The sequence below is a fragment of the Egretta garzetta genome, unplaced genomic scaffold (assembly GCF_000687185.1).
Source record: "Egretta garzetta isolate BGI_Z169 unplaced genomic scaffold, ASM68718v1 scaffold424, whole genome shotgun sequence".
Lineage (NCBI taxonomy): Eukaryota > Metazoa > Chordata > Aves > Pelecaniformes > Ardeidae > Egretta > Egretta garzetta.
Window position 1 is genome coordinate 2,531,676 of NW_009259489.1, and position 12,383 is coordinate 2,544,058.

The following is a 12,383-nucleotide window of genomic DNA, read 5'->3' on the forward strand; positions in this document are numbered from 1 at the left end:
GGGAGACTTGACTCAGAAATAGTATATAGAAGGCTCATGGAACCTACAGACTGGAAAACCACCCTTTTCCAGAGTCTTCTCTTGTTTTAGATGAGCAGAAATTATTAGGGTTTTTTCCTGTCTTGCATCTGTGAAAAAAATTATCAGAGAGTTAACTAGCACTGCAGGAACCACATTACTTGATCTCCTTTCTTTTCTCAGGGACTGCTAGAGAATGAATGGAAAAGACAGCGGAATTCTGGGAATAGTCCTAGTGTCTGTCTGCAGTGTTACTGGAGAAATAATGGAGGCTTCCTTCCATCACCTAGGAGAAAGAAGTACTAAACCACATTTTTCCAAGGAGCTATGAAATGACTATATAATTAATGAGAACTGAAAGCCTTAGCAACAACTGCTCAACGTTGTCATGTCATATTGCATAAGAAATTTTATTTTTCAGGCTTTCTCTTGATTCCTAGAGAGGTAGGAGAAAAAGGTAGCATAAAAGATATTTACTCAAGAGGTCACAGAAACCAGCCTCAATTCTAACAGGTTATTTGCGTCAGGATCTCCCTGCCACGGGCAACAGGGATCCAGATACTGTATGTGACTATAGAATATGGCCTGTACACTGAACACCTTACAGTGCTAGAACATTTTCTGGAGTCAAGTTAGGTATTTTAAGAGGAGACTGCAGCTTCAGAAAACAACATTACACAGAATGCATTAAAAATAAGCTGAACTTGCTTCTATATGCCTTATCTCGGCTGAATCTGGCTCATAGACCCACTGATATGGAATAAGGAAAAAACCTCTCTCCCTCTCAAAATACACCAAAGACCCCCACAAGCAAATTCAAGCGGGAATCTGCAATGTACAATAGCATGCCTCAGAGGTGAGCAAAGCTCACATCTAAAAAATATCCTTTCGTTTTCAGGAAGAAACATTTAGTGACTTTCAGACAATCAGTACAGAAGTCAAATTTTATCCAGGAATCCTCCTGAAACCCTGACCCTGACCTAAAGAGGGGAGAAGGTGTGGGACAGGGATAGGATTATCACTCAGTTTGAAAGCATAGCTCTTTCAAACCTTCCTTATTGCAATCTAAGTGAACATACATGTGAGTTGCCGTGACTTACTGACGGCTCAGCACCTGAGCTGCTGTAACTGAGCAGCCACAAGCACATCATTCTCTCCACTGTACAAACCCACAGGGTGTTGTAAATGCTACCAGTACCAAGGTATACAATAAAACCTGGTTGGATCTATTCCCTCTGAGGAACGGGCATGACAGCTTCAAAACCAGCATGGTTTGACAAGTGGTTTTGGCCACTGGCAAGATGTGTATTTGAGACATTTTCAATGTAAAATTTGTTTTTAAGAAAACTCCACAAAATCATCTTTATTCAGTTTCATTTCAAAACTTAAAATGGGAGAATTAAATTGCATAGCTTTTTCTCCTTTGCAAATTTAACACTTCTGTCTGACCAATCAACAATATAAGACACCCAGCTGTACGCCACATAGCAGAGACACTACCTGGATGCACTACAAACTTAAGACTGCTTTACATTTATATTTAGCCCCTTGTGTATGTGTAGACATGTTAAAAATGATGGGGCTTTAATTAAAAACAAAAATATTCTCTGGGAATTATGCTGAAAACCTCCTTAAAGTTCTCCCATGGGTCGTGTCCCCCCCCCTTCCCCCCCCCGCCCCGCTATTCACCCGTGTGTGTTTCAGAGCAGTGTTGTGATGCCTAAAACAATGGGTCTGTCTTAATCATGATTGGGATCCTAGATCTTAGTCAAACCTAACACTGGATGAAAACATTATTAGGATTGCAGCAATCACAGAGAGAGTTAATAAAAGTGATAGATTGCATTATCAATATACCTTGCCAATAATGCTGCAAATGTAAAGGAAATGCTGCAGTAGACAAAGGAACAAATAAATAGATGAACAACAGCTTGACAATTAAACTCAGCAGCCACTTTGCAGGAGTTGCAGCTTTGGACGAAAGCAGAGGAACCCCAGTAGGTACCAGAATAAGGATTTTGTAAACCATGCAGATCAGTTAAGTGCTACAGATTACAACTGGTAATCTTGATTTCATACAGCGTCTAACTCCAATCCCAAAGTCTTTCTTCACAGTCACACAAAAGGTATTTTAATTATTTGACAGAACTAAAAGAATCATTTGAAAGAAGCCTGTAAGGATAGAAATAAAATAAGACTTGAACTTGGAAAAATTCTAGTAGGCTTTGATACCAGAGTCTCAATCACTTGAAGTGGTATCATACAGAGCTCTTCAACTATGACATCTATTTCTATCTGCTTCTTTACGATAGAACTTCTCCTTCTTCATTTAAAATAGGAATACTCTGGATTTTTTTTTTTTTTTTAAAAAAAAGCAGGGTAATATTTTTCAGCTTTCAATAAACAGCCACAAAATCTCTATGAATACTGCTATGCTCTAGCAGAGTAATTCAGTTCCAACCATGATGAACTGATGTATCGCCAGATGTTGCAAATGGAAGTCTCTTGAAAGGATTAAAACTTTGGATTATATTCTGTATTAATGTCCTTCCTGCAAAGTTTTCTGGTATTACTGGTTTTATACCCACTTCGGGTAGAACCTAAGGAATAATCAAGTATTTTCTCCACATCAAATTAATTTCTTTGACAAAGTTTCTTATAAAGCAGCTCAACACATTATCCTTCCTAATTAAAAAAAACCCATCCCCCAAAAAAAACAAACCCAAACCAACTGAGTTTTGATAAAAGCTTACCATGGAGAGCCTTAGTAGGAGGGAATCCTCAAACTCTCTACAGCAGAAATTGGAAGATTATGTAACAAAGGATTTACTAGGTGATTATGGACACTGAACAGATGTCCTTCATAATGCTGAAGCCAGTGATATTCATAGATCATGGAACATGGAGACGAAATCAGGTTATTGTAACCCAATCTGTACTTCTTAGTGCATCTCACGGGGAATGTCTTTTTAGCTTGCTCATAGTATTAACTACATAGCAGGTCATCACTTATATTCAGCAGCAGATTTATCAAAGTAAATATGAATGCACGGAAAACAGCATTTTCAGATAAACACTTAAAACGTGTAATGAAGCATTACCATTTTAACATGTCAGTAATCTGTTACTCAGATAACAGCAAAAGCATCTGAGAAGATACATGAAGGACATCAGTCTAGAATATAAATACAAAAAATTGATGAAGCAAGCAAGTTTTCTGAAGTAAAACTTACCTTTGAGCCATCCAAACTGATTATCCTGTAGACATTTCTTGTGCTGTCATAGAAGTAGGACACAGTAACAGCATGCTTGCTGGTGGGAACCCAGTTCTTCTTAGTGTTTGGGTCAATCTGGAAGACATGAGCTCGGGTGCTGAAGATGGGTTGTTCCCTGAAGGACAGAGAGTAAAAGTCATTAATGTAATTTGTACATATCATTGCACACAAGTTATCTGACAGTTGTGCCCACTGGGATGTACACATTTCACTTTGCATGATAAATTTTTCCTAAGAACTTCTGTATGTGTTGCTGCATAGAGCAGGTAAGTGCATTAATACACATATACAAGCAAAATGCAAGCCTTCCAAGGCAAAAATCAGCACCCAGCTGTAGAGTCAGGCAAAGACAGACATCTCTAATACAGATTCAGCCCAGCCCATCACCTTCCCAGCCCTCACCCTCCATCTATCCCTTTAAACTAACTGGCATTGATACACGTGTAACTTCACTCAATCACACTGCATGCTGCAGAATGTGTACAACTTCAAACCCCCACCTTCCAAAGATCTTTTAGTACTCATTATTCTAATCAATTCTAGGCCACAACTTGAAACTGAACTGGCTGGTTCAATGCAATTACTCTAAAACTAACATTAATTAGGGCCAGGAACATTTGTTGTGAAACCCTCCCTGTCTGGAGCTTCACACCTGAACATTTTCGTAGGAACACCAAATACATACAACATACACAGTTCAAAGTTAACGGCTTAGCAAATAAAATTATATAAGGTAAGAAAACCCCACTGCGCTTTAGAATTTATAACTTATTTTCCCCATGATCATTATCAGGACACATAGTATTGCACAGAAATTTAAAAATATTTTAGTATCACTAAGATAGTTGCCAGTTTAAATTTCGCTACATTTTAGTGACAGATAACTGTATTCTTCAGGGAATGTTGCCAATGAATCCCAAAGATACTAAATACAAGGACTTTAAGTTGGATTTAACCTTTTAGGTTTTTGGACTCTATTGTTTTCTCCCATTTCCCTTGTCCCTGCCTTCATTTCCCTTTAAGAGGTAAGTTTTTAATACATTTTTCTGCATATCTTCAAAACAGAAGAAAAAATTCAGATTTTGGGTGCTTATAGTCAAAGGTGTTTAATCTGGCCTCATTACAAAGGGGTTACATGTGAACTCTCAGAAATATCTCTACTGCTTGGCAAAAAGAGCAGCTGGGACCAGCTGCTTTCAGCAGCAGAATCATATTGCTCAGCTGGGAGTTAAGGCTCCGTGAAGTTCATCTGCCAGAAGATGTGGTGGTCTCCTATGTTGGGTGTTGGAAGAAGTGATGGAAAGGATACAGTACAGACCAAAGAGAGCCTAACAGAGAGTTTCAGCGAAAGCTAAAGAAGGAAGACAGGCCAGGGGGATCAATGCACATGCTTGTCCTCCATACAAATATCACTGTACCCTCAGCACTAACTCATCTTCTCCCTCTAAATCACCAACTATAGGAGGTCAGGTAGCTGTTTCCCTGATCCCAATTCCTTGCACACAAAGAAAGGTTATGCAAAGATGACTCTTATAGCCCTTTTGTTTGACAGAATCTTTATGTTAATTCTTATGGCTCTTTCAGATACCTACAATTACCTATAGAATCATAGAATGTTTTGGGTTGGAAGGGACCCCTAGAAGTCGACTTCTTCAATTATACTTAAACTTTAGTTCTTGTCTTCAATATTAGTTTGCATTTACCTCCCAGTTAAGCATATCCAAATGTGATGTGATGCATATGACCATAACAGAATCAGTTCTTTAACTCCGTAAAGTTAAAGAGCCCACCAAAACAAAAATCTTAGAACCATGACAATTATTTGGATGAAGATTGACATTGAAAGGAGAAAATAAAGGCTCTGACCACATTAACTAAAAAGATTAAAGAAAAGCTGAATCCAAATCGTAGATGTGTGGTTAATGAATTTTTGACCAGCACTGATACTCAATGCTGTCACAGTATAGCACATCACACAAGTGGGACTTAACACAGGTTAGGATTTTAATATGTAAAAGGTAGGTGAAAACTATACGACTAAAGCAAGTGGGAGTGTCAGTCCAGTTGTTCAGCCCTGAGTTGCTACTCTCCTGCACTGTCAGCACAAAAATCTATAGCCCCAGCTAAACAGCCTCAATTTGTTTGATGAGGTAGCCTGCACATTTCTGCTGATGGCTTAGCAGTGTTGCTCAAAGACAAACCAGAGCACTTCACAAGGTGCTTGTGTGGGTCTCGCATAAACATTAATGTTAGGCACAGAAGAGCATAAACAAAGCTTACTTACAATTTTTTAATCGATTCTGATAAAACTAGTCTTCTCTTTCCATATTTTAACTGAAACTACAGCTTTGCTGAATGACAAGCTGTCTACACTCTGTGGAAAAAGCATAGCTCCCTTTGTTAAACTAGCTGGATAAATCACGATTTTGCCAGATTACTGGGGTAATTAGGATTTTTTTCCAATAAAGACGCTAAACTTCAGATGCCTCTAGAGTTAGACCAACGTTTTGACACTCGATGATGGATATTTATAATGATTATTTCCTCAGACAAATGGAAGTTATGCACCTAATGTCTACAGGACTAAATGTTATAGAATCAGTCACTGACGTGCCACTGAAGTCCTTTGAACCTGCTGTACAATTAGGTCTTCTGTACCTTCCTGTAGTAACATACTATAAAGCTGTTTAAATTTTAGATTTGCCAAAATGTTCAGAAACAAACAAAAGGTAATATATAAAACATATACAAGATTTGTAACTTCAGCTAATCAATCTGTACTTAAACTTTTTGTTCTTCCATTATCCACACAGGACATGATACCCTCCCCATCTGGAAGTTTCAATTAATTCAGTTGAAGTAATATTACAGGAGTATTACTATTAGTTAAATAGGAGAATAGTTTTCTTTTTCCCTTGCTAAGTACTCAGACACTTAATATATATTAAAAATATATTTTATAATATATATTTTATATTTAGAAACTAAAAAAAAATAAATCTACTTTTGCCTATGTAGAGTTGAGATAGGAAGAAGAGAACAGCTTTAAATAAGAAAAAACAATCTTGTAAAAAAACCCTATCAGTTCCTTAATCTACCCTCTCTTCTCTTCCTCTCTCAGCTTTCTCTTGTCATTCTTTCATTATCAGAAAGTATTTAGTATTCATTAAATACACTAATAGGAACTAAGACAAGAACTCATCACTAATTGCAAAGAGAAGTCATTCATTTTTCCAGAAATATCCTGATGCTGAACAAAACCAAAAGAAACTAACAAGAACGCCATAGTAACACAGTTTGACTGTTAGAAGCGTCCGCTCAGGCATGACAGAAACATTAAGGCTAATATGCTGTTTTTCTTAATTGGCTTAGACTGCAACATCACAATGGTCAAACACAGACTAGAAAGAAATAAGTGCTACATCCTTCTGGATATGAGTGGCAATGCGAGGACCAAAGAAGCATGAGAAGTACCACTTAAGCAGGTAGAGTCACACCATTTTTTTTCATCATTCATACAGAAATCGATTCATTGATACATGATCAGTCCTAGGCTAGTCTTAGGAGAAAAGCCTGTGTCCTAACAGTTGAATGAATATTCAAAAAATGCATGCTACTGAATGTAAGAACCTAAGGTTTCATTTTTCCATGTGGTAGACTAATTAAAGTTTTCACAAAAGAAGCTTAAGTTAGTACAGAAGGTTAGAAAGAACCTTCCTTGCTAATCCATAATTAATATTTGCCTTTTTTAAAAAAAGTATCTATTCTTTGATGTGGCTGGTACTTCCAGATCATGCCAACACTAACGCTGAAGACCTCCTTCCTTCTACTTTTTTCCCCACACAGTTGTTCACCATGACTCCAAAGTTATTTTCATTGCCATAATATCTACAACTTCTCAAGGCTGCGATTCTGTTGTCTTAGTTACTGTAAAAACAATAAGGCCACTGAAAAGAAGGTAGGAATTTCTACAACATTAGTTGATGTCCTACTTGCCTCCCCTTATGGTGTGTTAGTGATGCTAAGAAAACCTACACACCCCTCTCTCTTCCCCCTGCATACTGGGCTAAATTGACAGGATTTTGGTAGGGGCAGTGCTGTGCCATGTGGGACGAGGTCAGGGACTGCCCTGGGCAGACACAAGAACAGACCACAACTGGGGCTGGAGCAGGAAAAAGAGACACAGGAGATGACACCTGAGCAGGGGCTGGAGCAAAGAGCTGCCCAAGCAAGAGCTGACATGGGAGCAGGTATAACACCAAGGGGACTGTGGCCTGTGGAGGAATTGAGTCAAAAAAAGAAAAAAAAAAGTAGCCACCACAGGAAGGGGTTGGAGAGGTGTCCAAAAGGTAGATGAGGTGTATCTTTTGTGTTTATTTAACTGTTTGTCTTTATCTTCATTGGTAATAAACTAAATTGAATTAGATTTCCTGAATGAAAATGAGTTTGTTGCGCATGACATTCCTTCCCTGCTGCAAACACAAAAAACAGATCTAGAACTTCATACAACAGCCTCCTGGATCCCTGAAGGGTTACACTAAAAGTTTTAGATGCCTAAGCAGAGCTATTTTCCCCAACCAGTAGGACAAAAGGGAATGAATAAGCAGGTCCGGTGTGATGTGGTCCTGCTACTCAGCTCAGCTTTGATAGCTCTAAAGTATCTATCAAGTAATGAAAAGTCCATGAGAATGAACATTTATGTCAGTCATCTCAGCAATTTCTATTTCTCTGACATGGATCTTAAAAACTCCAAAGTGCTTTTTCCAGACTTACTGGTTTTGGTGCACATGGAGTCCATATACAAGACCATTTTCAAGACAAGTCCAATAAAATGTGCCTTGGAAGTCCTTTTCACCACATTTGCAAGCTGCAAACAGAGCAAGATCCCACCCTTCAGAGGAAGATGATGCCCTGCATGTCCCAAAACGGGACAACATCCCTGTGCTCAGAACTGGAGTACAACCACACTCCAAGTTCCCTGTCCCCACTGGAGACTGGACAAAAGAGTGCTGTCCTCAGCCTAGTACAGGCATGGGCACAGCAACCCTGCCACAGGGCAGCCCGCCCGCTCAGCAGGCATGCTTCTGGCAGTCCTAGGGCCTGCAAACTCTCTCAGTAGGCATCACAGATGTGTTTTTGCAGGTGGTGATCTTGCACACAGTGAGTTCTGAGCCTCTATAGTATCTGTCACTCAAGGTAATTTTTCCCCTTATCAGACAACACGAATCCCCTGCATGATCTCTCAGGCATTTGCTGGTTATCCTCAGATTTAGGATTGGACAAAGACCTTTTTGCTTTTTTGAAGTGACAGCATACCAAGACTATAGCTTTCTCCCAGTGTGCTGCTACAGTCTTAAAAATGCTCTCCCTAGCTTGTTTTTAAAGCTGTGGCAAGCTTTGGTACTTTAAGCAGCTTGAGGAGAGATCCCCGAAATGAGGAGAGTGATTAAAAGTGCAGCTATAGTCAAAACTAATTTGTCAACTATGGCATCCAAACATGGCCAAATAAGTACACCTTAAGATTTTGCCTTCTATATTACATACATACGATAACTTTTTAAACCAATAACTACAAAACCAAGCTTTGAGATAGTAAAAAAAAAAAAAAAAAAGAAGTTACAATCAGTCAACTGGATTGAAATCTCTCCCATACCGCCAGCGGTTTATCTAGATTTGCACCCACATTCTTAGACCTGCTTTTGCTCTTATGTTTTGGGTTTGAGTTAGGTTTACTCAAGGTCAGCAAAAGCTTTGGACATTGTTCCTAAAAAGCGTGGTAAGTTTTCTGTATTGCCTATTTTTTGGAAGGAAAGGTTCAAACCCCAGCTGGTAAACTCTGCCCCCTCCTCTCCACCTTTACCCAGACTACAGCGTCTATGCTGCTTCATCCATGTTCTTTGCCCAGTAGCTCTAGTCTTAAATGTGAACAAAGAAGTTTCTAAGATTATAGAAATACAGAACATGGTTTGAAGTAATTTCAATCCTATGAAATTACCGATCAGACTTTGAAAATACTGAAGAAGCAGTCAAACATTAGATTTTTAAAGTTCCTTAAATGTCAAGTAAGTTTAGAAGATAATGGCAAACCCCCCAAGGAATCGAAACAGTTTCTAACATTAAAGGGTGTATAAATAAGCAAAAGCATTGCTGGACTCCCCTCTTAAGCTGCACTGCACAATGTTAGTGCTGGTGTTAAACGGACTGAGTCATAGCTGGTTTTAGAATTCAAATTGACTTAGTAGCTTTAGTCCAGTGAATGAAAAATCAGAATGTGCTCTAAGATACTGTCCGAGTTGTAAAAGCTGTTTACTACTGAAAATGATCCTGTGATGGGTTCATATAAAAGCGGCTGGAAAACAGCCTATAGGAAAAGACTCCAGAGCACAGGTATTACTTACAGTGAAGGCAGATAATTAGATATAACAGAAATACCACTGTACCCATTGCAGTGGAAATGTGATGGAGAATTTCATCCAATTTTACACCTGCACCATTTTGTGTCATCCTAAAGAGACAGCATATCACACAGTCCCACACTCTGTTCACTCAATATGGAGCTGCTGGTGATGATGGTGATGCCTTTTCCTCTTCTTTACCAAGTTTTGGTTTTGGGGGAGGGTGATGTTTAAGTTTTTGTACAAATAGAAGAATTAATAAAAACTGGTCTAAACCAAAACTCTAACTCACAGTTGGACCTCCAGGGTCTAAAAAAAGGAAATTTGCAGCTGAAACCTTCCTGCATTTTGGGGCAGAGCATCTGATCCAAGAGAATCCTCTGTGACTCTTAGGAGTTGAGCTCTTGCTCTCTCAACAGGCACTCTTTTCAACCTGGCTCTTTATTTTCATAAAGTTCTCAGAAATTTATTGTCTTTGAAATGTCAATGTCCCTATAAAGACTAGTTGAAATCTGAGAGCTATTCAGACAGAAGGGGGAACATTTGCACTATATTTGCATACCTTAAAATCCTAGGTTTTAAAAAAACCAACCAAACAAAAAAACTCCAACAAAAAACTCACAGCATTTTATTATGGGCTAAGAAGTATATGCAAAACACATATGTGTACAGCTAGGTGCAAAGAATATAGTTTTATACAAGCTAGGCTAAATTTGACACCTATGAGTAGACAGAACTCCAGTGAAGTCAGCAATTATGGACTTCCATTAGCAGAAAAACTGTCTACTTATGATTATTTGTATCAATGAACAGAAGTTCCCATATGACACAGGAAGCAAGTCAGGAAAGCAGGTAACTTCAAAATGTAGGGCAGAAAACATTTCTGAAATCAATTCCTTCTGATAACATTTTGGCACATCCACTGATGTTGACAGCATCTTTATGAGCATGTAATCCTATAAAATAGTCCATTCAGGAAAAAAATGAACCACTCTCTATGTGTCAATCTCAACTAAATGCTCAGGAAGCCCATGCAGGAGACCTTCCAGAGGAGGAAGGGATAGAAGAAAGGCAGAGGAGTATCCTACAAGCAGGCAGTGTAAGACAACTGCAGACAGCACTTAAAATTTATAGTCATCACATTAAATCACAAGAGCTAGGATTTTACCATACCTTGGGAAATAAGGCTCTTCCTATTAAATAAAACAAACAAACAAACCCAAAACACAAAAAAACCCGTAATTATGAAGAACAATGAGAAAGTTCATTTAAACTCATTCCTCTTCTGTGAGCTTCCCATTCATAAGAGACCACTGAAGGATAGTAGTTATTGGCAAACTTTATAATGGTAAAGAGCTTCTTCTACAGCACAGATTTAAAATTGACTGTAGCACAGGGATTACAGTCTCACAAATTTAGTAACATCAACAGCATGGAAGCTGTTGGAGTTGCAAACCACAGGACAAATCAGTGCCCAGGTTCCCACTCTCCACAGAGGACTAGAAAAGCCAGGCACAATGAGTTTATTGTCGGGACAGTGGTGGTGGCAGGACAGGACACTGCCTGCGCTGGCAGACCCAGACATAAGAGAATGGAGCAAGTCTTAGACCAGGACCCAAGTGACGTGGCTTTGATCTGTCTCTCAGACCCACCTTCTTGCTTCACTGCAAGTCATTCATTTGACCTGATCAACTCTTCCTTGGTACCCTCCCTCTTAGAAAATACACTTTTCCAATCTATTTCACTAGCACTTCCGTGCAGGCATCTCACTGACTGTGAAACCCTACAAAACATCAGGAACAAGCGTCCCTTAAACAGCTCTCCCCTAAATACTTGTCTCCAATACCCTTCTTTGTCCTGCTTGCCTTCAGAGCTTTAACATCACATTCATTTTGACATGATCTGATCAGTGTTTTTACATACACACACATGTATCGACCCCAGACATTCTACAAAGCATGTTAATAATAAAGTTAGTCACTAATTCAGTTAGCATACTTAGAGCACACCAAGCAAACAGATTCTGCCCTCAGTATCTTTCATGCGGAACAAGCCCCTCGCAGCCCTCCTTGGCCCTCACCATATCACAAGGCACAGAAAATGCAAAAGCACTCAGAAGCCACGAATTGTCTTTTGTCTCATCCCATCTTCAGATGCCTTACATCAGTTGGAGAAGGCTTTAGCATATTAACTTAAAATTCATGAGAGTGATGGAATGAACTGTTTTGGTAGGTCAGTGTTAAGTTCACTGCATGACAGATGTTTTAAATTTTTTCTTTTCTTAAATTCCAGAGCAAATTTGAGATATTTGTAGAGAAGACTTCAGTGAATTCTCTAGTTGCATTACTATTTCTTGGAATACAGTGAAAATCTGAATTACAGTGACCTTCAAAAAAGCAATGGATCATAATCATCCATGATACAGTGAAATCAGATGGGTCTTACTAGGTACGCTCAGTGTCCAGATCAACAGCAAAAACTCTGGTTTTGCTTTCTCACGAATTGGAGAGAGCAAAAACTGAAATATGAAAATGTATGCACATTCTTCAGAGAAAGAACAGGAAATTGTGCACACGATTCTGCAGTAAAATTTGGCTTACTTAGATGTGAGTCACAATTACACCTGTAGCTCGGGTATTTCATCCTGCTTTCTAGGTAGTATCTCACTAGTTGCTTGTCCTTGCCATGCTGAACC

General features: G+C 38.9%; 1 protein-coding gene across 1 annotated transcript in view; it reads right to left on the bottom strand.

The window, feature by feature from the left end:
- The window catches only part of HOMER1 (homer scaffold protein 1), a 61,992-nt gene extending 57,746 nt beyond the window's left edge, over positions 1-4,246 (bottom strand). Inside the window, exons 1-2 of the mRNA XM_035892809.1 lie at positions 4,161-4,246; positions 3,252-3,408 (exon numbers count right to left, since the gene is read on the bottom strand). Coding sequence (XP_035748702.1) covers positions 3,252-3,408; positions 4,161-4,162 — 159 coding nt within the window. The 5' untranslated portion in view covers positions 4,163-4,246. The remainder of the gene's footprint in view (positions 1-3,251; positions 3,409-4,160) is intronic.
- Positions 4,247-12,383: the final 8,137 nt, after the last annotated feature.